The sequence below is a fragment of the Bidens hawaiensis genome, unplaced genomic scaffold (assembly GCF_021521415.1).
Source record: "Bidens hawaiensis isolate Kalapana, Puna unplaced genomic scaffold, B.hawaiensis_p1.1 tig00014720_1, whole genome shotgun sequence".
In the NCBI taxonomy this organism is placed as follows: Eukaryota; Viridiplantae; Streptophyta; class Magnoliopsida; order Asterales; family Asteraceae; genus Bidens; species Bidens hawaiensis.
Window position 1 is genome coordinate 132,153 of NW_027492291.1, and position 22,872 is coordinate 155,024.

Sequence of the window (22,872 nt, forward strand, 5' to 3'; positions counted from 1 at the left end):
GTTGCTCGTTAAAAAAATAAAAATAAGAAAGAACATTAATGAAAATGATCTTTTCACTCACACAAAACGCCACAATATAAACGCACACCACCACCCCACTCACACTCCATCCGACTGAGTCAACTCAGTTTCCTCAAAACCCTAATCCCATTTCATTTCATCTCTCTCATTTCCTCCGTCATGGCTTCACGGCGGCTCGCCGCCACCCTCCTCCGCTCATCCCTACACCGATCCCGATCACCCATCCCACGCGCCACCAGATCCGCACGTGCCTTAACCCAACCAAACCCTAACTACTACTTCACCCGTACGGTCAACCACTCCACCTCCGCCGCCGCATCAAAACCACCGCCGACCACATCCGGCGTAGGATCTGCTGCAGCCGGAAAGATAACCGATGAGTTTACTGGAGCTGGTGCGATTGGACAGGTGTGCCAGGTGATTGGTGCGGTGGTGGATGTGAGGTTTAGTGAAGGTCTGCCGCCGATACTGACGGCTTTAGAGGTGTTGGATAACTCGATAAGGCTGGTGCTTGAAGTGGCTCAGCATTTGGGTGAGAATATGGTTAGGACCATTGCTATGGATGGAACTGAAGGATTAGTTAGAGGTCAACGCGTTCTCAACACCGGGTCTCCGATCACTGTAAGTTTTATTTCGGTTCGATTCATTCGGATTATTTGATTCGATTAATAAGAAATGATTTAAATGATCTAGATTCATCTGTTATGGAATTTGGCTAGTCGGTCAACATCGGTCAAAGTGGTTGAAATCGGGCAAAAATTGTCTTAAGCTGGACCTAATAGGTCAATTTTAGGTCAAAATTGGATAAGAAATGGTCAAAGTTAGATATAGATTTGGGCCAGAATGGGTAAAAATGTAAAATCGAATTGAATTTGAGGCCGTGGTTGCGCGTATGAGATGAACGGAAATGAAATTGAAGAAAGAAAAGGATATTTTAAATTAGGGAATATCTCATAGAATAGTAACCAACTTTTAAAAGTGTTCCTGTTAGGTCACTCATGCATATTTTTCTCAAATTGGGACACTAAATCTTCAAATCGAGTCTCACTGATTTTTGTGTGCGTCAAGAAAGAAATGGAGGATAAGTTGTGGGAGTCGGAATTTGCAATGTATGTAGTTATATTTAAAAAAAAATAAAAAACGTTAATTTTTTTTAAAATTCATAAATAAAAAATAAAATCCATGTCGCCACTCATCGTCAACATAGAAAAATAGATACAAAGATTTCTTATTGAAACAAAAAAGAAAAACGCTAAAAAAACATGTTAAAACCTTTAATTTAATAAAATATGAAAATTGAGTGACTTAATTGGAACAGTTTTTAAAGTTGAGTGACTTAATTGGAACACTTTTGAAACTTGGTTACTATTCTATGAAGTTGCTTTAAATTAAGGGTACAAATAATTGTGAATTTACATTAAGCCACTTGAAGTTTTATGAATTTGTTTTATTAAAGTTTGGGTATCTTACAATGAACCCCCTCCAAAAGTACTAGTTTATATATAAAAGTAAGGCTGTAAATGAACCGAACGAACACGGACAAGGCCTTGTTCGTGTTTGTTTGTTAAGGAAATAATGTGTTCACGAACGCAAACGAACATAAATAAAATTGGCTGGTTGAGCCTAGTGATTGAGACCGATGTATTCATCAATGTGAATAATGAAAGCCTGCAAAAGAAACGAACAGATGTTCATGTTCGTTCAATTAACTTTAAACAAGCACAGACACTTAATCGAACAAATGATTATGTTCACGTTCGTTTATTTAAAAAATGAACGTTTGTGTTTGTTTATGTTCGTTTGTTTAAAATCTAAACGAACATATATGAACAAATATAAAATATTTAAATAGATAACCCATCCAAATAATATTTAATTATTTTCTATTAATACATAAACAAAAATAAACAGACATAAACGAACATAAATAAACAAATGTTCATGAACATAAATTAACGAAACATGTGTTCATGTTCGTTTGTTTAATTAAACGAACACAAGTTTTTTGTTCATATTCATTCGTTTATTAAATAAACGAACATAAACAAACTTCCGCCGAACGGTTCACGAATAGTTCACTGACGTTCGGTTTGTTTACAGGCAGGCCTATATAAAAGATATAAACTTAACTATATATATAAAGAAATTGTAAAAATATACATAAAAAGTTGGATCCGACTAATCCCAGTCGGTACCCTACTGCCCGACTAGCACCTAACGATTTTACAACCATGATTATTGTTAGCGTTCTTGAATCGGTTGCTGTATAATGACTATAGTTAAGTTGATAACAAATAGCTGTCAATGGTGACAGGGTACTTGTATGCTACGTAGCGATAGTAGTGAAATAATTCATTATGGCATGTTTAGTGATATAAAGAAACGCGAAACCCGTGATCAAGTTCATACTTCATAAAACAAACACCAAACCTTGAATTGAGGTCCTTATTGGTGGGGAAAAGGCCTAAAAATGCTATTTATATTTTAAGTAAATGCTGATGGGACACTGTTTTCACTCTTTGTGGTCGCTAAACCTGTGGCATTTCTACATAGCGTGCTATAGCGACCACCGTAATTCCCATTGACAACTATGGTGTATTCATTTGTTTTTTTAAACGCTTTTTAACATAAGGTAAACTGTTTAACTGTACCATGCAAAGTTTCTTGAACCTGATTTGGACCTTTTCTTTCTGATAGGTACCTGTGGGTAGGGCAACTCTTGGCCGTATTATTAATGTGATTGGAGAGCCTATCGATCACAGAGGTGAAATCAGTAAGTTCTCTATTTTACATTGCATAACATGCTGTTTTATATCAGTTTGGGATTGTATCTCAACATATCTGTTCTCTTTTGACAGAAACCGACCACTACTTGCCAATTCATAGAGAAGCTCCTGCTTTCGTTGAGCAAGCAACAGAGCAACAGATCCTTGTCACTGGAATCAAGGTAGAGCCATCATTTGAAATGCTTAACTTTTAAACATTTTTTGTAATATGTGATTAGTATTTGAATCGTATTTCTGGATTTATAGGTTGTTGATCTTCTAGCTCCGTATCAAAGGGGAGGAAAGATTGGTTTGTTTGGTGGTGCTGGTGTAGGAAAAACTGTGCTTATTATGGAACTTATCAACAATGTTGCTAAAGCCCATGGTTAGTAGATGAAATATTATAGTTTTAAGCTTTTAATTTGATTAACATGCATATGAAGTTAATTTTTTTGTTTTTTGATAGGTGGTTTCTCTGTTTTTGCTGGTGTTGGTGAGCGTACCCGAGAGGGTAATGATTTATACAGGGAAATGATGGAAAGTGGTGTCATTAAGCTAGGTGATAAGCAGGTTTGTATATCAAAGTTTAATTTTTTATGAGATTTGCTTTCACATCTTTTCATTTTATATACTGTAAAAATGATGTTTTTACTTTTATGTTTGTAGAGTGAGAGCAAGTGTGCGCTTGTGTACGGTCAAATGAACGAGCCCCCAGGTGCTCGTGCTCGTGTTGGATTGACTGGTTTGACTGTGGCTGAACACTTCAGAGATGCTGAAGGACAGGATGTGCTTCTTTTCATTGACAACATTTTCCGTTTCACCCAGGTAGTAAATTTTTTTTACTTTTGTGAAAGTTTACAAATTTACTGGTTACCGAGTGTGAGGTTAAGAGGTATGTGTTATGTTTTTAATTTGCAGGCTAACTCTGAGGTGTCTGCTTTACTTGGTCGTATTCCATCTGCTGTCGGTTACCAACCAACTTTGGCTACTGATCTTGGAGGGCTTCAAGAACGTATCACCACAACTAAAAAGGGTTCGATTACATCCGTTCAAGCTATTTATGTGCCTGCTGATGATTTGACGGATCCTGCTCCCGCCACAACTTTTGCTCACTTGGATGCCACAACTGTGCTTTCCCGACAGGTAATCCATTTTTATCATTGGGTTGAATCTAGAAGTCAGATTTTTGGCTCAAACTGAATTAAAATCCGAAAATTCAATTTTTTTAGATTTTGCAAACTATTTGATATTTACAAGGTGTTTGCTTTCGGTTTTGACATTTGGGCACAAATTTTTTTGGGCCAAATAATTAGATTTTAGCCTTTTTAATAACCGTTTGATTTAGATTTTTTAGTTTTGACAATGGGTTTGGCTATAGTTTTTTTTGGTTTTGTCATTTGCGCTTCAAAGTTTTTATAATTATTTAATATTCAAAAATGAAAGTTATTAGCCTTGTATTTTGGCTGGTTCATGGGTTTGGGTTGACAGTTATTGTGTTTGATACCGGTCAATGCGGGTTTTGTTGAGTTGTTCGTTTCATGCTACTACCCTTTTGGCCTGTTGTGATACTTCACAACCCAAAATGATACTTTTATGATTAATAATTTAACATGTTATCGGATTGTATCGGCTACCTTTAATTTTGTGTTTAGCTCATACCGATTATGCAAATGACAGATCTCTGAGCTTGGTATCTACCCTGCTGTGGACCCACTCGATTCCACATCCCGTATGCTCTCACCACACATTTTGGGAGAAGACCACTACAACACTGCTCGTGGTGTACAAAAGGTTCTCCAAAATTACAAAAATCTCCAAGATATTATCGCCATTCTCGGAATGGACGAGCTCAGTGAAGACGACAAGTTGACCGTCGCACGTGCCCGTAAAATTCAAAGGTTCTTGAGTCAACCTTTCCATGTTGCTGAAGTCTTCACCGGTGCCCCCGGTAAATATGTCGAACTCAAAGAAAGCATTGGCAGTTTCCAGGTCAGCATTGGCATCTATATATTACATACTCAGTTTTTATAAATTAAAAATGTTATTAAATAGTTGCTAATTGCGTGAGTTGATCGTGCAGGGAGTGTTGGATGGCAAGTATGATGATTTACCGGAGCAGTCGTTTTATATGGTTGGAGGAATCGACGAGGTTATCGCAAAGGCTGAGAAGATTGCTAAGGAAAATGCTGCTTAGATGTTTGTTTGTTTATTCACTGATAGTTGCGAAAAAGAATTGAAATAATTTTTACTGATGTGGCGCTGAATGCGCCTGGAGTTTAATTTCAAAAAAACTTGTGATTTTTTGCGGATCCATGTTTTTTGAGTTTTATTGCAATGAAATGGAGACGAGGTTGAACCTCTGCAAAAACTGGTTTTCGGCTTTTTAATGTCATACATAAGATGCTGTTTTCTTGTTTTTCTAGAGCAATAAGTACATGAGGTCAAACTGAAAGTCAACTCCGTGAAGTTATTCTGTGGTAATGCATGTTTGAACTCTGTTAATCGCCTTCAACGCCTGAAACAATATAACCATAACCATGAGCGCGTAAGGTTTTGTAGGTTTTTGATTAAGAGGAAATTGAAACTGAGTTAACGTACCTCGTCGGTCCAATTAGTCGACAGGTTAATGGCAATGAGTGCTACAACCTGTACAGAAAGTGCACAGATGATACCCATCCATAGCCCCTGAAACACATTGGATATCGTCCTATGAGTTCACACCTGACGAAGTTACACGTAAGGAAGCAAATCTTACCATGCCTCCGACGTGGAGGATAAAAGCGAAGAGCACTGCACAAGGGATTCCAACAATGTAGTAAGCTCCCAGATTTATAATTGCGCAAACATTTTGCCACCCACATCCTCTAGCAGCACCTATGTTTCAAGAAAACATAAAACAAATTTTTTAAGTACTTTGAAATGAAACATTTTACACAAAAAAAAACCCGACCCAAAACTCATTCAAGAGCTAGCAGACTCATACTTAAACAAACCCGATAGAGGCAAATGGGCTAGAAAATGGTCTGACTTGAAAATGACGCAACTTGCGCTATGGCTGAAAATTCAAGTGGCCATGGCAATGGATGGGAATGTCAGTGGGCCGGACCAGGTGGCAAATCGCTAGGGTGTTCTTCGGGTTCATTTTTTGGGTCGGATTCTTCGGGTTTCAAAGTTTTAAATCTTGACCCAAAACCCAACCCGAATCTCTTATGGGTTTTTCGGGTTTCGAGTTACCTATAAAGCAAAACAAAAATCAAAAAACAAAAATAAAAAACTACAATGCTAAAATTAAAACAACATATTAGTCTTTGCTCGTAAGCAAATAATCAAACAATAAACCAACATAACTTGATATAACAATCCGAAAGAAGAGTAAAACTAATTCGAACCATAATCGTCTTATATCGGACGTGATTTGGTTGTTCGATTACGGTTGCTATTGGTAATAAACGGAAAACATAAACTAACAATAAACAATCGGTATATAATAGTTGTAATGACAACAATCGATTAGGACCAAATACTGATAACGTTAGTGGCTGACTAAGCCTAGTATACCTAAAAATATATTTAATTTCAAAACTAAAACGTTTATTCGGGTTATTCGGGTTGACCCGAAACTTATAAATCAAACCCGAGAACCAACCCGAATTACTTTGGTTCGGGTTAGTCTTTTCTTGGGTTCGGGTTTTTCGGGTCAGGTTGGTTCGGGTTCGGGTACATGTTTTCTCGGGTTGGGTTTCAGGTTTCGAGTAAAAGTTACAGCCCTACAAATAGCTATAGGCGGATTGTCCGAGCTATCAAACCAAAATTCCAATATTTTCTGCGCCTATTTTGAAATTCATTGTAAAACAACATGAATCTATTTGAGTAATTTACGCATTTATATCGAATGTTTTTAAAAATTTCTTTTTTTTTTTCCGTACTTTCAATTCAAAATTTCATTTGACTAAAAAATTTCAGATGTAATGGTTTGAGCATTCAGTAACATATCATTTTTCTCTCTCTGAGAATACCTCGTTATTATTTCTTATTCCGCTTTATGCGGGTTGGTATATCAAGTACCTGAAAGAACGCACTGAAATCCATCCAAGAAATCCGACAATGCAAGCAATGGCATCATTTTCGCCACGTATTTGATAACTTCTTCGTCATTGCTATATAACCTTCCCCAAACATTGCGTACAAGAAGAGTAACGCTTCCAACTATCACACCTTCCAAAATCGCAATTACCACCACTACACAAAGAGCCATACGGGCAGCTTCCGGTCTTGCAGCCCCTAATTCATTCGAAACTCGTGTACTATAACGGATAAATACGTGTTATATATATAGAACATATGCGCGTTAACTAAATGGTCATAAGTTTTACTAACCTTATTGCTCCACCAAGCCCCACAGAGATCATGTAGACCATCCAACATGTGCTAAGGCTGTTAAAATGTAAGCAACAACAAACCAAACATTAAACTCGAGATTTTTTTATTATTTTTTTTTACTACAAATCATTTTTTAACGTACAAATATGAGAAAATCAACCTGATCGATAATACAGACGTCTCTAGTTTTGGATTTGGAAGAAGACCGGATAACAAAACAACCATATCGAATGACCAAAATTCAAGGCTGCAGCACAACATTGTCAAAGTACTTTAGATATACAACGTCGTTATGTTTTATCTCAAACAGGTTGACTGGTCAAGTAAAAAATGTAAGCTAAAAAGGGAACGAGCCAAAACATGTCGAAATCACCCAAAGTCCGATTATTGCATACAACCACCTAAATCGTTTTATCCAAATTGTCTGGTTATACAAGAGCTTAAGGGCATGTTTGGAATTGAGTTTGAGAAGTGCTTATTGGCTTTTTCAAAAAGCCAGGATTTAGGGCTTTTAGAAAACTGCTTTTTAACCGTCTCAAAAAGCTAAAATGAAAAAAAAAATTATGATTGCCAAACACATTTTAACTTATTGGCTTTTTGAAAACACCAATAAGCAAATAAACATTTTTCAAACTCAATCCCAAACATGATCTAAGTTCCCAAATTTTTTTTTTTTAAGTTTTGAAGTAACTAAGTAAGCATACCAAATCATAAATGCTGACGGAACCGCAAGTTTAAGGAAACTAAGAACATCATTCAAAGCTTCTTTTGAAAAACCGGTCCACGTGTGTTTACAAGCCGGAGACAGTTTCACATAAGCTCCCAACAAAACAACATTTATCCAATTCGATATAGTATTCGCCAATGCAGCCCCTTTGATTCCTAGCCCGAGTTTAAACACTAACACCCAACATAAAAGTATGTGTAACAAAGCTGTCACACTAGAACTAATCATCATAGGAACCACAATGTTTTGTGTTTGAAGAAATCTGTTTAGACATTGAAGTAAACCGTAGGCGAACACACTTGGAATCATCCAACGCATAAACATTCCCGCCCCGGTTGATATTTCGTGATCTTGACCAAGAGCTATGAAGATTGTGGTAGTGTAGAACCATATGATTGCTAGAGGAATGCTTAGCGCGGTTAGAGTATTCCTCTTTGGATTTGAATCCCGAGCATGTGGTATTGTTTAGCTCCATACGCTTGTCCGCATAATGTTTCCAATGCGCTTCCCAGTCCCAACTATAAAAGAAAAAAAATTGATACAAAGTTGATCCAAGAGTTAGCAGACTGACAATCGGGCTAGAAAGAAGCTCAACTTTAAAAAGACATAACATGTGTTATGTTTGGAGGACCATAAAGTAATAGACGAAAATGTCTCAACAAGCCAGAGTATGTGACAAACCGCATAACTAACAGATCTAAATTCCATCATCTGGATCCTTGATTTTTAAATTCAACCAATTTTTCTCAGCTTTAGAAAGTCGACATGACAAATTTAGATTTATAATATAAAAAGGGCTAGATGGTAAGATTTATTAACTTTTTCTCAATAGTATTCACTTTCTTAGTTATGTAATTTTTTAAAAATTATTTCGGGTACCCTTTTCATGCATCACAAGGGAGGAAAAACCTGCTATTGCAACACAAAGGATGCTCGTCAATTGAAATGACGACCTCTCCAGACAACTCTAGCTTTGTTAGCCGAGGTTGGGACATGTCACAGGTTGTCATTCCCATTGACGACCTCTATGTTTCCATGTCAAATCAAAGATTTGATTATGTAAATAGAAAAAAGAAAAATGAAGCCACTCTAAGACTATGTGTAATGGGCGATAAGTTAGTGGTTTTTTGGGCGACAAGGGGCTATAACACCTTCCCCAAAAGATATTCGGGCAATAAGTAGGGGGGGGGGGTTATATTTTTGTCTCCCTGATGTGTTATGAAAATAATAATAACAAATTTAAAAAAGGGACGACAAAGGGCTACAACACCACTACAACTCTTAAATAAAAATCGTCACTCTGCTAACGTGACCTCTACGTGTCAACCCCCTGTTTTATAACCCTCAAAGACAAAACCTAAGTGGTGTCACTTGGTATGATGTCAGGTTAACAACTTAAACTTGAAAAGTGGAAAGTGTGTCTGGGATTCTGAAAAAGTAAAGGGAGAGGTGACTATTCCCAATTTGACCACTTTTTTTTTCAATATTTTTTTTACAGTAACAAGTTTTTTTTATTCTCCTTGTGGGCACCCAAAATATAATATTCTATTTATGTTTGTCCACTAATGTACCATTAGTTACAAAGTTCAAACATATCATTGTCTACTTTAAAGTTTCACAAGCTGACACTAACACATTACATGTGGTAAAAAGTCAAAGTGAACTAAAGGACAAAACATGAAAACATGCAATTTGATATGAAAGAGAAAACAATATAACTGACCAAGACACTAAAACCAGTCATTGAAGCAAAAGCAGTGGCCATTGAAGCACTTGATAGAGGAAGTTGACCAAGATGACCAACAAACATGATTGATATAACTTCCAAACTGTATTGCAACAAGCTTACTGCTACCAATGGTACTGCTAATCCTATTTGTTTTTTCACTTCATTAATCACTTGTGTTCTTAGATCACTATCTTCATCTTCTTGATGTAAGTTTTCATCATTAAACTGGCTTTGAATTAGTGGATCTTGAGTAGAGTTTGCTTCTTGATCTTCTTTCATTGTTTGTTGGTCTGATGTAATGTGTTTTATTCTGTCTTGTTCTTGTATATTTAACTGGTTATGATATATAATAGGAAAAAGATGTGTCATATGCTATATTAATTAAAGCACTTAAAAATTGGACATGTGGGGTCTTATTTTCTTTTGTTTTGTTCTGTTTTCTAATTTCATTTTTTTTAAGTGTTTAAAGAACAAATATTTCTGTAAGGGTGAGCAATAACCGAATCGTTAATCGGAGAAATCGAACCGATATAACTGGAAATTGAATTAACCGAAATTAACTGAACCGAGTCGAATTCTTCATTTTTTAATATTTTCAAGCATTTTTTCCTTCTATTTCATGTATTATATGCATTAATAGTTTAATACTATCATTTTTATGTTCTTATATCTCCACTTCATGTATTAATATCTCAATTTCATATATTTAAACCTTCATTTCATGTAGTTATGCATTCATTTCATGTATTTAAACATTCATTTCATGTATTTTTAAACAAAATCTTAGCCCGAGTTTGATACTGGTTATTAACCGAAATTAACCGAACCGAACCGATAACTGATCAGTTAGGTTGGATTAATGCTAATAACCGAACCGAATCGTGCACACCCCTAAATTTCTGATCATATACCAAGTGTAAAATGGGATCTTGGTCATTGATTTCATTTAAAACAAATATAATGTGACATAATTGAAATTACATAACCTTGATCACACATGACTTCTTTTTTTTTTTTTTTACCTTTTTCAAGTTTTCACAATTTTTAAAACGTTGATAAATTTTTTTATACAACATTATTAAAAAAACTACACTATAAAATTGAGCATTGTAAATTATTATGCAGTTTCGTTTAAGTTTTATAACTCGATGCTCGAATGGGACGGGTTGGATGAATTTGTTAAAGACTCATGGCAATCGGAGATAAATGATATGGGTATGAATAATCTCAAGAAAGTTTTTTAACGTTTAAGAAATGCCTGAAGATCCGGACAAAGCATTGGTTGGTTTAACTATTGGGTTTGTGAAACATTTATGGGAGGTTATGAAAAATAAAATGTTTTTAGGTGATTATTTCTTTTTGTTGTATGTTCTCTCTATAGCATGTAATATTCTTCCTTTGTTACTCTAATGTCTAAAGTTCATAGCTCACTTATCATAAATGATTTTAGACCGATTAGTTTTTTTATCATTATGAATAAAATGATTGCTAAAGTTCTAGCTATCTGGCTGAGTAAAGTGATAGATATGTTGGCAAGTGGGTACAATATGCAGGTGAGGGCTCGGAGGGTGTGCGGGGCACACCATCGGTCGTGGTATATAAGTTTTGAAGTCTTCGAGGCTCTCGTGCATAGGGGTAGGGTCGGCCTTGAGAATTCGCGTATTCAGGTTGAGCCGGAAAAATATGCTCTTTAAGTCTTAATGAACTAAATAATGTAAACTATTTTTTTAAACGACGATTAAAGTTATAGTAAAAACCTAACAATTAACAATATCATGATATTAGAATGAGTTTATGACATACCAAATAGAGTATAGAGTGTTTAGGACTTTGGGTATTATAAAATAATGGGCTTATAAAAAATTCAGGTATTCTAATTATATAATATAGAATATCAGATTTTTTTTATAATTTTCGTGCCCCTAGAAAACACATGCCCCGGCCGAACGCCCACATTGCACACCCTCATAGTCTCCCATGCATAAGGGTTTGACATAGTTAAACCCTAGTACAATGCACATCAAGAGATAAAAACAAAGGGGGGAAACAACAAATACATATATACAAAAACAAAAGTAAAAAAAAAATCAGCCGTACAAAATCAGGGGTGGACTCACTTCTTGGTTAGCTCTCGTATTACCCGTCGCAACCGTAACCGTTGAAAATTAATTTTCGGCGATAAAGTATGTGAAGTCCACCCCTGATTTTGTATGGCTGATTTTTTTAAATTTTAAATACATATATAATTTTAAATTTTATGAATATTAGAAAAGAATGGATAACTATTAATCTTGCCTTGTCATCATGAATAAAAAGCGAGTCGGCAAAATACATATTGAAATAAGTAAAGCAAGCTTTTAAAGTAAATTTTAATTTTTGGCTTTCAAAAACTAAATGATATTATGAACTTAACATGATACATATAAAAACCTTAAACTTAAATCTACTACCAACAAACACAATTTATAATATTTCCTTAACCAATAAATTAATAAAACATTCTCTCCATAAGTTATATACAAATAATTAATTAATCAATTCATCGATGAGCTTGTGATAGATTGAGTAGAAAGAGATTTTGTGTTGCATATGACGTGACCCATGTTCGTTCATGTTTCCATCATTTAGTTTTGACAACAAGTGATGATGACAGACTAGATGAGTAGGCGACACTCACTAGTTCGATTATTGAACTGAACAGGTTTATCTCACCACACCGTCGTGCCTTCAGACAAGTGTTCACAGGTGTTGACCTTAGGCAGTGTTGCAAAAATCCCGACTAGACACCGATTAATCCCCGATCAAATGCTAGTCCCCACTTAACTAATTAACTTTGAGCTAGTCGGCTAATTAATCTATCAAATATGACCAAAATCAGGGGTTTCCCGCGAGATTTTGATCAAAGTCAGGGATTTCCGGCGAGATTCCATAAAAAACCAACCGTTTCCAGCGAGATTCCAGCAAATTTCCGGCCAAAAAATGTTTGTATACGTATAAAACTGAAAATTACATATAAAAATGTGTGTGTATATATAAAGCTTAAATATATACATTAAAGTCCGATCCAGTTACTCTCGATTAATCCCGATTAATTGCTTGTCCCCAACCCACCGTCTGAATACCAACTAGCGACTTTTACAACACTAACATCAGGTGAGACATTTCTCCTAATCAGAAAATAAGTGTATCTCAATATAATGAGTTTAGCCAGTAACCCGTAGGAAAGATACGCTATCCGCTAAAAATAATTTTAATCAATTAATACGAAAGGAGCCGTAGTCGAACACACTTACTTACACACACATGGTGAAATTACCAAAACAACCTTACTATTCCACTATAAAAGGAAAAATATTCTCTCTGTAACAAACAAATATCTTCTTCTACATATTCCACCATAATAATAATAATAATAACACGTACAACGAACTATCACCGCCGTAACAAACTAAAACTCAGTTAGTTAGTTAGTTTCCGTTATGGCGATGGAAGAAGGATTATTAATACTGAAACCAGAAGAAGATAATAATAATAATAACAACAGGCTGACGTGGCGAGTGTTGACGGTTGAGATGAAGAAGCTCGGGTTTATTGCTGGACCGATGGTGGCGGTGACGCTGTCGCAGTATTTGTTGCAGGTTATCTCCGTTATGATGGTCGGTCATCTCGGTGAGCTTTCGCTCTCGAGCACGTCCATTGCGATTTCGCTCTCGGGCGTCACTGGTTTTAGTTTAATTGTAAGTTGTTATATTATATATATGAGTGTCTTATGTATTATTAATCAACTATATATGGAGTATATTTTTTTAATTAACTATGTATAGAGTACTGTAAATAGATATGAGTGTATGATGTATTATTAATCAACTATATATATATAGAGAGTATATTTTTTTAATTAACTATGTATATAATACGGTAAATAGATAAAAGAGGTTGGACGACTGTTTTGACCGTAAGTTTTAAATTTTGACTGTCTAGTGTTTAATGACTAGAAATTATATAGGGATATTTGAAAATTGAAATCGATTTATTTGATTGGTTTATTAATAGTGTGTTTGGGTAGAATTGTTTGTTAGCACGGTCTTCTGGGTTCTGACTGATAATTTTCAAAGTTTTAAGTGATGTTTTCTGATCGAGGTTGAACGGCTGATGAAAACTTTCAAAGTTTGACTGTCTAGCCTTTACGGATTAGAAATTATATAGGATATTGAAATTGATTTATTTGATTGGTTCATTAATATAATGTTTGGGTAGAATTGTTTGTTAACACGGCCGTCTGGATTATGACTAATAATTTTCAAAGTTTTAAGTGACGTTTTCTGATAGAGATTGGACTGCTGTTTTGATGAAAACTTTTGAAGTTTGATAGTCTAGTCTTTACGGATTAGAGATTATGTAGGAATTTTTGAAATCTATGTATATGATTGGTTTCATCAATAGTGTCCGGGAAGAATTGTTCGTTCGGATTCTGACTAATAATTTTCAAAGTTTGACACATGCGGGGATTTGAGATTATTAATAAACTTATATATATACCTATAGTACAATAGAGGTATGGGGATATCTATACACGCTGTATGATGTCTAATCACAAAGAGTTTTAAGTGACAGTTTTGATAGAGCTTGGACGGATGTTTTGATGAAAGCTTTCGAAGTTTGACCGTCTAGTCTTTCCTGATTAGAAATTATATAGGAGTTTTTGACATCTATTATTAATATTGTTCGGTCAAAACAGCCGTTCGGATTCCGACTCATAGTTTTTAAAGTTTGACAGGGTATTGTTTAAACGGCTGTTTTCAATTTTTGAAACGGCTATTTTGTGAACAACATTGTAACCAATAAAATTCTAAGGTTTGTAACATCTATGGTCAAAACGGCCGTTCGAATATTGTTCAAACGACTGCTTTAACTAATAATTTACCAAGTTTGACTTTTTTTGGTCAACACGGTTGTTTGTGTTTTGTGGACGGGTGTTTTATGATGTGAAATTAGATTGGGGTGGTGTAGCTATAATATGACCGTATAGATAATTACAAAGGAAAGACAATTAAATAGTATATTACTATTATAGTTATGGTTGTAATATAATATTCAAACTTTACATCCTGCTAATTGCTTTTTATAAAACTGTACGCCTATTGAGTGTCAGGATTTGAACTGCTCAATAATTTTTAGATCTAGAAGAACATAGTGTGGAAATATTAAAATTAATTAAATAAAAGTTGTCATCTGTTGATCTAATATTGTGATTTTTTGTTCTGTTTTCCCTCCATTAATGTCTTTAAACTTCTGTAGTTGGTATGTTGATTTCTCTTAACTTACTGATTATATTCAGTTTTTAATGCTCATGCCATATATACAATATATTCATTTATGTCCAAATGAAAAGCTAATAAGTTGAAAATCTTGTTTTATATGTGTGAATGGTTTTGTATGCCATTTCACATCTTGAAAAGAAAAGCCTATTTTTTCTTTAGTCAATATCAATAGATGTGTGGTGCTAGACAATTTGCTTTTTTCATTGTCAACTTCTGGTTGTCTTTTATTCACTTGACTGCTATATTTTCCTTTAGTAATACTCTCCAGTAAGATGAGAGGAAGTAGTCAAATTTGGATTGGTCACTTGTTAACATGTTGTTGTTTTATGTTTCTTGGAAATGCATAGTTTTGTCTGCCATGCCAATCTTGTCCTTATTCCAAATATCATATATAGATTTGCATACTAGTCATTGTCTGTTATACAGCTGGTGTATATTAAAATTTTAATACTATATATTCAATTTTTTTGTTTTTAGGAGATAAACATTGTAAGGTCAATCTGGATAAGTTTTTATCCAAATTATTATCTTTATATGTAATAACAGAAAAATTTTCTTTCAAGACTTCTCTTTTTTTAACAGTTTAACCTATTTTTTTGTTTTAATCTTTAATTGTTTAGTTGGTAGTTTTTTAGTCAATAATATGTTGTTTATTTTTTGTTAAACCATGCAGTAACTAAAACTAAAGCTATATGCATATCTATATGTAGAATAAAAAATTAATAAAGAAACCATGAAAAACTTGCAGATGATACCAGAACCGAACGTTAACCATTGATCGACCATTATCGTTAAATTGGTAGTTTTTCAGTCAATTAAATTTTTTTTTTGTTAAACTATGCAGTAACTAAAACTAAAGCTATAAACATACTTAAATGTAGTATGAAAATTTAATAAATGAAAAACTGGCAGATGATCCCCTAACCGAATGTTAACCGAAACCGAACTTTAACCAAAACATAATAATTTTGACCTTAATTGTTTATTATTTGTGTAAATAAGTTGTAAGGCTTCCTTTTGTTAGTCTGGAGGTCATAATTTTACTGTTTTGAGTGTAATTGTTTACATACATTTGTTTGTTTAACTGAATTTATATAATATTATGGTTTTGACAGTTGGGAATGTCTAGTGCTTTGGAAACTTTATGTGGACAAGCTTATGGAGCTCAACAATACAAAAAAGTTGGAGTCTTGACTTACACTGCAATGTTCTCACTTTTGATTGTTTGCATACCTCTTGCTATCTTTTGGCGATACACCGGATCATTACTCCTCCTTATCGGTCAAGACCCTTCGATATCACATGAAGCGGGGAAATTCATCACGTGGCTCATTCCCGCACTTTTTGCCTGCGCGATTCTTCAACCGCTTGTTAGATATTTCCAAATGCAAAGCATGTTAATGCCCATGCTTACCAGCTCAGCAGTTGCTTTATGCATGCACATCCCTCTTTGTTGGACCCTTGTGTATAAAACCGGATTGGGTAACATTGGTGCAGCAATGTCGATGAGCGTTGCCATGTGGTCAAACGCGGTTTTCCTCTTGGTTTACATGATGTACTCTCCTTCGTGTGCAAAAACGCGTTCTCCAATCTCAATTGACGTGTTTCATGGGATTAAACAGTTTTTCAGCTTTGCTATCCCGTCAGCTATCATGATTTGGTAACTAATCTTTTCAAATTAAAATAGTTATCCATGCTAAAAAAATTTATTAATCATTGATTAATGTTTTTGTGAATTTTCAATGTGTGCAGCCTTGAATGGTGGTCCTACGAGTTTCTCATATTGCTTTCCGGGCTTCTGCCAAATCCCGAGCTTGAAACTTCAGTTCTCTCTGTTTGGTATGATATCATCTAGACCGTAAACAATAATATGCACGGGTTGGTTTTGGGCTCAAACCAAACCAAAAACTAAAAATTCGGTTTTTAAATTTGAAAACTGTTTGATTTTGGTTTTTTCAGTTTGTGTTTGGTCCGGTTTTGGTTTCTCAGTAATTACCATTTGGGCTTGAAATTTTTGTGCCGAAAAAGATTGGCCCGAAATAATAATTTGGGCTGAAACCTTTTTGATATTTAATAACTAATTGATTATCATACATTTTGAGCTAAAATATTCGGGTTACAATATTTATTAAATTCTTATAAATTACTTAAAATTCAAAATGAAACACGAAAATCCTTACTTTCGGTTTTCATCACATGCGAAGCTGAAAAATCGTTTTACGAAAACATAGAACCAAGCTGTCGGTTTTTGTTTGGGTTCGGTTATTGGGGTTTTAATAATGATTATAATTTATTAATTTCTTAAACAGTCTCAACACTATTGCTACACTCTATTCTATACCATATGGACTTGCTGCTGGTGTAAGGTTTGTTTAATCTCTCACAATGCAGTTCCTTTTTTTATCCTGCATATATCTATAATTACGATTGACTGATTGTGTTACGTTTATTTTCTCAGCACGAGAGTATCGAATGAACTTGGAGCCGGGAATCCAAGAGGCGCGCGTGTGGCAGTTAAAGCCATCATGATCATTGCAGTTGTCGAGACATCTATAGTCAGCATGATTGTTTTCCTCAACAGACACATTTTCGGATACATTTTCACAAACGAAAAAGAAGTTGTCGATTATGTGACGAAAATCGCACCTCTTCTATGTGTAAACATTATAATGGATAGTATACAAGGAACTCTTTCAGGTAATATATATTACTACTTGTATGTTTTTTGTGTCGTTTTATTAATTAATTTTTGATGAAATAGGTGTTGCGAGGGGTGTGGGATGGCAACATTTAGGGGCGTACGCGAATCTTGCAGCATTTTATCTTGCTGGAATCCCGATCGCTGCTTTATTAGGATTCTGCACCTCACTCAGAGGAGAAGGCTTATGGATTGGAATATTAGTCGGCGCCACCATTCAAGTGATTCTACTTTCAGCTGCAACAATTTGTACCAATTATGAAAAACAGGTATTGCCTTATAATTTTTCTGTTTTACCCATCTGTGCATAATCTAAATGAAGCGATTAATAAGTAAACGAGTCATTAACGCAGGCAACGAAGGCAAGGGAGAGAGTGTTGGAGGAAGAATGTTTAACACAAGATGTACTAATGTGAAGGAAGCCATTTTTTTTGGTTTACCAAACAATATACGAATCACGCGATACCTTTTTGAGATTTTTGGTTCGGCGCCAACAGTTTTACGCGGCTTGGTAAAAAGTTTTAGTCTCTCAAGAAGCTGTTTAGGAGGCAAGATCATGGAGGTTAAATGGACAACAAGGTTTTTGTTATATAAATCATTTGTTTTTGTGGCTCAAAAAGTGTATAATGGTATAAACAAACCATTTTTTTTTTGGTTAAAGAAAGTCTAGAGATAAAAACATCATTTCATTCAACACATGTTTCTCATTTGTTTTTGTATGTCTATTATTTGCTTTTGTTTTAGTTTTATAGATAGTGTTTCCTTCTTATCATAATAAACAAAATAGAGTTATTGTAGCTAACGAATTTAAATGAATCGTGAGGCTTTCATAGCATTCTTTGAAGAAAAGTTCTTGATCGATTCTTCATAATGATGCTCTCTAAATATATCGTTCTCAATAGCTATCATTCTCAATCCATTAAGCTATACTGAAACTTTGCCGATCATTTTCATGATCGACCCAAACATCTTGATTAATTGAAATATGACTCAACTTGATTAAGAATTAACGGAAAATCGATGAGTTGATGAAAATAGCCAATTCCGTTGATTAGTCCTTCGAGTTCCAACCTTGCAACCTTTTCATCGGTTCGAGACTTTGATGGTCGTCGTCGGAACGGGCCCTAAGCAGTCGCCTACCCCACACCTTACATGGGCCGGCCCTAATTATTTACTATAATTTTTTTTTACCATAATGAATATAAAAGAAAAAGAAATAAAACACTAAAATCCTAAATATTCACATTTCCTCGAAAACACACATGACTCTATTAAGTGGCGTGACTAGCTAATTGATCAAAAATCTAGTTAAGTGGTGATTATTAAGTAGACAGGTCGATTGAATTTGAGGTGGACACTTTAAAAAATCCCGTACAAATAGACAAAATGTTTATTTTGATAGTTGACGTTGACATTTTGTTCATTTTCCCATATAAAAATATATATTTCAAAACAAACTTTCAAAACCAAACACAATAATGCCATAAAATGAACCCAACATAACAACATACTCTACTTCCATTACATTCTAACTAACTAACTAACGACCACCAGAAGTCATAACTTCCCTTCCTTCCGTTGCTATTCAGATATGCCCGTGCTCACTGTGACGGCTAGAGACACCATGGAAGAAGGATTGCTAAAGAAACAAAGAGTCGACCGATTAACATGGCGTGTGTTGCTGGAAGAGATGAAGAAACTAGGATTTATTGCAGGACCAATGATGGCAGTGACTTTGTTGCAATACATGTTACAGGTTACCTCGGTCATGATGGTCGGTCATCTAGGCGAACTCGTTCTCTCTAGCACATCCATTGCTATATCACTTTCTGGTGTCACTGGCTTCAGCTTAATTGTTAGTCCTCTAGTCTCCTTAATGTTATATAATTAATTGCTTGCTAAAAGATATAAGTGCATGAAGTGATGCTGATTTTCTTGTTAGATGTTGTTGGAATCTGGTTCGCGTAATGAACAAAGCTAGTTACAAAAATGAATAATGATCAGAATGTCAATGTCGACGTACAAAATGTCCATTTGACCAACCAATTCTCAAGATTTTAGTTGCTCGACGTGATTTTTAGTCAATCAAATTCTGCCACGCGTCATAAAACTGTCGGGTCGCTAGTTTCTTATTTTTTTTTAAGTTGCCGGAGCAGACATGACTATTTAGGCGTTAGGGGCTTCCGATGAGATTTATTTTGGTGTCGGGCGAGATTTATTTTGGTGTCCAATGAGATGAGTTTGGCTTTCAACGAGGTTATATTTTTGGAGAAGTGGCATGATCTGGTTGGTTAAAAATCGCATCGAGTAGTGATTAAAAGGTGACCGAGTCTATGAGTTTCATGGTGAATATTATGAGAATTGGTTGGTCTAATGGACATCTTGTCGGTTAAATTTGAGTATGGTGAATCCAGAGTTGTTTTCAGTTTAGCATTAAGATGAATTTGATATTACTAAATTGTCATTCTTATCTTGTGGTAATAAGAGTTATATTTCAAACCTTGAAGAGTAGTAAAATAGCTTACCAAATATAATAAAATGTAGTCAAGTTTTGATTGATTAGGCATTTGTTGACAAAATCTTGTGATATTTTATGGAAACTCAATTTTGTTGGTTACTTTTTTTGGAACGAACAACTAAGTAACGCTAGGTACTCTGTACGAGGCCACCATTGGCTAAAGGTAGCCCAGGCCGGCCACGAGTCCGGACGGACGGAGCCCCTAGCGGTCCACCTATTGAGGGATTCCCCGGGTAAAACCCGACCCCCACGCCCGCCAAATGGCACGACAGCGAGGGGCCAGTAAAACCGGGTGAGATCAGGACTCGAACCCTGACAAGCCAGGTCATCCCTCATATCTCTCATATAAACTGGTGATAGTGTTGGTTACTTATCCTTCCTCACAATTGTGTGGTCAGCATATAATTACATTATTGGAGCTCATAAAAGATTATAAGAAGTTTAACAAATCTATAGCCCAAATAATACTGTTAAAAAAATAATCTGGTTAAGTTATAACTTATAATCAAACCAAACTCCACCTTAGTTTAACTTAATTTGATTTTTTTTTTAAAATATAACAGTTGGGAATGTCTAGTGCTTTGGAAACATTATGTGGACAAGCTTATGGAGCTCAACAATACAAAACATTTGGAACTCTAATTTACACGGCTATTTTCTCACTTTTAATCGTTTGTGATGCAGCGTACTAATAGAGAATGAAGGTTATCACGTTGATTTTTGGAATACCCGTGAAGATCCTTCCCCAAACCCCCAAATTCGACCCAAAAGTCAAGAATTTGAAAAGATAAAGTTTTTTTATTCAATATTGATCAATGATCAGTCATAATATATTCATAACATATTAATAGAGAAGCCAAAATAAGTTTGGGCCGAAACAAACAACCAAAGGCCCAACAACAGCCCAAAACAAAACACAAAAAGTAGACGAAAAACACAAAAGTGGCCCAAAAGTGTATCTAGAAGCCTTATTCCGGAAAAATAAACGGGATAACCAGCCTATGGCTGGTTACCACAACGTGGCCCATGTTCTAACTGTCGTTTTGATTGGTAACACGCCAGAAACGGAGGCACGTAGCCCAAGTTAAGCCCATTTTCGTGCAGCCCCCTTTGAAGCGCGATCTTGGGCCTCCAGAAACATAATGGCCCGGTCTTCTACACTTGGGCCCACATCAGTTTGCATTCATATTGCAATCTTTTGGAGATATATCGGATCACTACTTGTTCTTGTCGGTCAAAATCCTTTGCTTTCACACGAACCCGGGAAATTCTTCACGTGGCTCATTCCTGCACTTTTTGCATATGCGATTCTTCAACCACTTGTCGGATATTTCCAAACGCAAAGCATGCTATTACCCATGCTTACGAGCTCAACGTTTGCTTTATGCCTACACATTCCTTTTTGTTGGGCGCTCGTGTATAAAACTGCATTAGGGAACATTGGGGCAGCCGTATAAATGGGGGCTTCCATGTGGTCAAACGCTCTTTTCCTCTTATGTTACATGAAGTACTCCCCATCTATGCAAAAACGCGTTCTCCAATCTCACTTGAAGTGTTTCATGTGATGAAACAATTCTTCAGCGTTGCTATCCCATCGGCTGTCATAGTTTGGTAAGTAATGTCGTCTGATCAAATAAATTAGTTAAACATTGATTAATATTTGTGTGAGTATTAAACATTTGCAGCCTTGAATGGTGGTCGTACGAGCTTCTAGTATTGCTTCCCAGGCTTCTCCCAAATCCAAAGCTTGAAACTTCAGTTCTTTCTATATGGTATGGTATTGTATGTAAACATTATTTATGGTATGAGAAAAGGTGTTGCAAGGGGTGTTTAGGGGCGTATGAGAAAAGTTTTAACCTTTCGGCTACCTCTGATTTCTCTTCTTTCCCAAGGATCACTTCTCAAGCCATGTGCGGTCCTATTTGGAAATCAGCCATGGATACTAAAATGTTTGCCATCGTTGATAAAAATGACACATGGGATCTCGTTCCTCACCCCTCTGGTGCCAGCATTGGGTACGGGAACGGGAAACGACAAAACTCAAAATATCAAGAAACGGGTACGGCAAAGGTACGACAATAAATGCATATAAAAAGTAAATATATATTATAAATAACGTACCGAAAAGGCCAAAATATATTCATACGTTGATGTAAACTTTAAAATTCATACATCTTCCAATGATAATCAATCATAAGTTTTTCAAAATCAATCATAATCAATCATAGTAATAATAGAGAGGGTTAAATATTGAAATACACAAACTAATTTTAAACCTGTTAAAACTTATAAGTTTTGGGGACTAGATACAAACAATTAAAAGTTAAAGGGGTAAAATGTTAAAATATTCAAAGTTATTTAAACCTAAATAACCTAATTCTAAGTTTCAGCCGCTATACTCTTCTTCTTCCTTGTTTCCGGACAGCTCCGGCGCAGGAATATGCCGCCGGAAACGTTTAATAATGGTCCTCGAAGTTCCAGAAACGTTTCGAAAAAAGATTCGAATTTTGGAATCGGTCAACGACCGTCCCCATCATACCGGATACGGTCAAGAAACGTTTCTAGCCGTCCCCGACCGCGTTTCCGTCCCCGACGAGTTTCCGGGACGGGATACGGCACCCGAGTGGCTTTTCTGTGCAACATAGTTGACTACACCCCGTCTTAAGCATGTTTACCGGTTTCACAAAGCTCTCTATGGCCTTAATTGTTAGTA

The 22,872-nt window shown here is 35.5% G+C and overlaps 2 protein-coding genes and 2 pseudogenes across 4 annotated transcripts; 3 read left to right on the plus strand and 1 right to left on the minus strand.

Moving 5' to 3' along the window:
• Positions 1–149: 149 nt before the first annotated feature.
• LOC143547449 (ATP synthase subunit beta, mitochondrial-like) lies at positions 150–5,125 on the plus strand. Its single transcript, XM_077038872.1, has 9 exons — positions 150–642; positions 2,719–2,794; positions 2,880–2,968; positions 3,054–3,171; positions 3,253–3,356; positions 3,453–3,611; positions 3,705–3,929; positions 4,464–4,775; positions 4,867–5,125. Exons 1-9 carry the CDS (start codon positions 181–183, stop codon positions 4,978–4,980), a joined length of 1,659 nt encoding a protein of 552 aa, XP_076894987.1. The 5' UTR covers positions 150–180; the 3' UTR covers positions 4,981–5,125.
• A 37-nt stretch (positions 5,126–5,162) lies between these two features.
• LOC143547450 (protein DETOXIFICATION 16-like) lies at positions 5,163–9,916 on the minus strand (annotated as a pseudogene). Its single transcript, XR_013137770.1, has 8 exons — positions 9,617–9,916; positions 7,871–8,411; positions 7,327–7,413; positions 7,164–7,220; positions 6,852–7,090; positions 5,542–5,660; positions 5,385–5,471; positions 5,163–5,301 (listed from the first exon to the last, which is right to left on the minus strand). The product of XR_013137770.1 is annotated as a protein DETOXIFICATION 16-like (transcript).
• Positions 9,917–13,055: 3,139 nt separating this feature from the next.
• LOC143547452 (protein DETOXIFICATION 12-like) lies at positions 13,056–18,276 on the plus strand. Of its 2 annotated transcripts, none has more exons than XM_077038873.1 (7): positions 13,056–13,359; positions 16,059–16,603; positions 16,696–16,782; positions 17,253–17,309; positions 17,402–17,640; positions 17,705–17,910; positions 17,995–18,276. In XM_077038873.1, the coding sequence occupies exons 1-7, from the start codon at positions 13,102–13,104 to the stop codon at positions 18,055–18,057; spliced, it is 1,455 nt and encodes a 484-aa protein (XP_076894988.1). In that variant the 5' UTR covers positions 13,056–13,101; the 3' UTR covers positions 18,058–18,276. The 2 variants fall into 2 exon arrangements, with proteins under 2 accessions (XP_076894988.1, XP_076894989.1); XM_077038874.1 differs by having other exon boundaries at positions 13,170–13,291.
• A 983-nt stretch (positions 18,277–19,259) lies between these two features.
• Positions 19,260–22,804, plus strand: LOC143547440 (protein DETOXIFICATION 14-like; annotated as a pseudogene).
• Positions 22,805–22,872: the final 68 nt, after the last annotated feature.

Excerpts from the sequence above, each read along its gene's own strand:
- LOC143547449 (XM_077038872.1), top strand. The coding sequence starts at position 181 with ATGGCTTCACGGCGGCTCGCCGCCACCCTCCTCCGCTCATCCCTACAC. Across the intron at positions 3,930-4,463 it reads CAACTGTGCTTTCCCGACAG|ATCTCTGAGCTTGGTATCTA; the intron begins GTAATCCATTTT and ends TGCAAATGACAG. Across the intron at positions 4,776-4,866 it reads AAAGCATTGGCAGTTTCCAG|GGAGTGTTGGATGGCAAGTA; the intron begins GTCAGCATTGGC and ends TTGATCGTGCAG.
- LOC143547452 (XM_077038873.1), top strand. The coding sequence starts at position 13,102 with ATGGCGATGGAAGAAGGATTATTAATACTGAAACCAGAAGAAGATAAT. Across the intron at positions 17,310-17,401 it reads GGACTTGCTGCTGGTGTAAG|CACGAGAGTATCGAATGAAC; the intron begins GTTTGTTTAATC and ends TTATTTTCTCAG. Across the intron at positions 17,641-17,704 it reads TATACAAGGAACTCTTTCAG|GTGTTGCGAGGGGTGTGGGA; the intron begins GTAATATATATT and ends TTGATGAAATAG.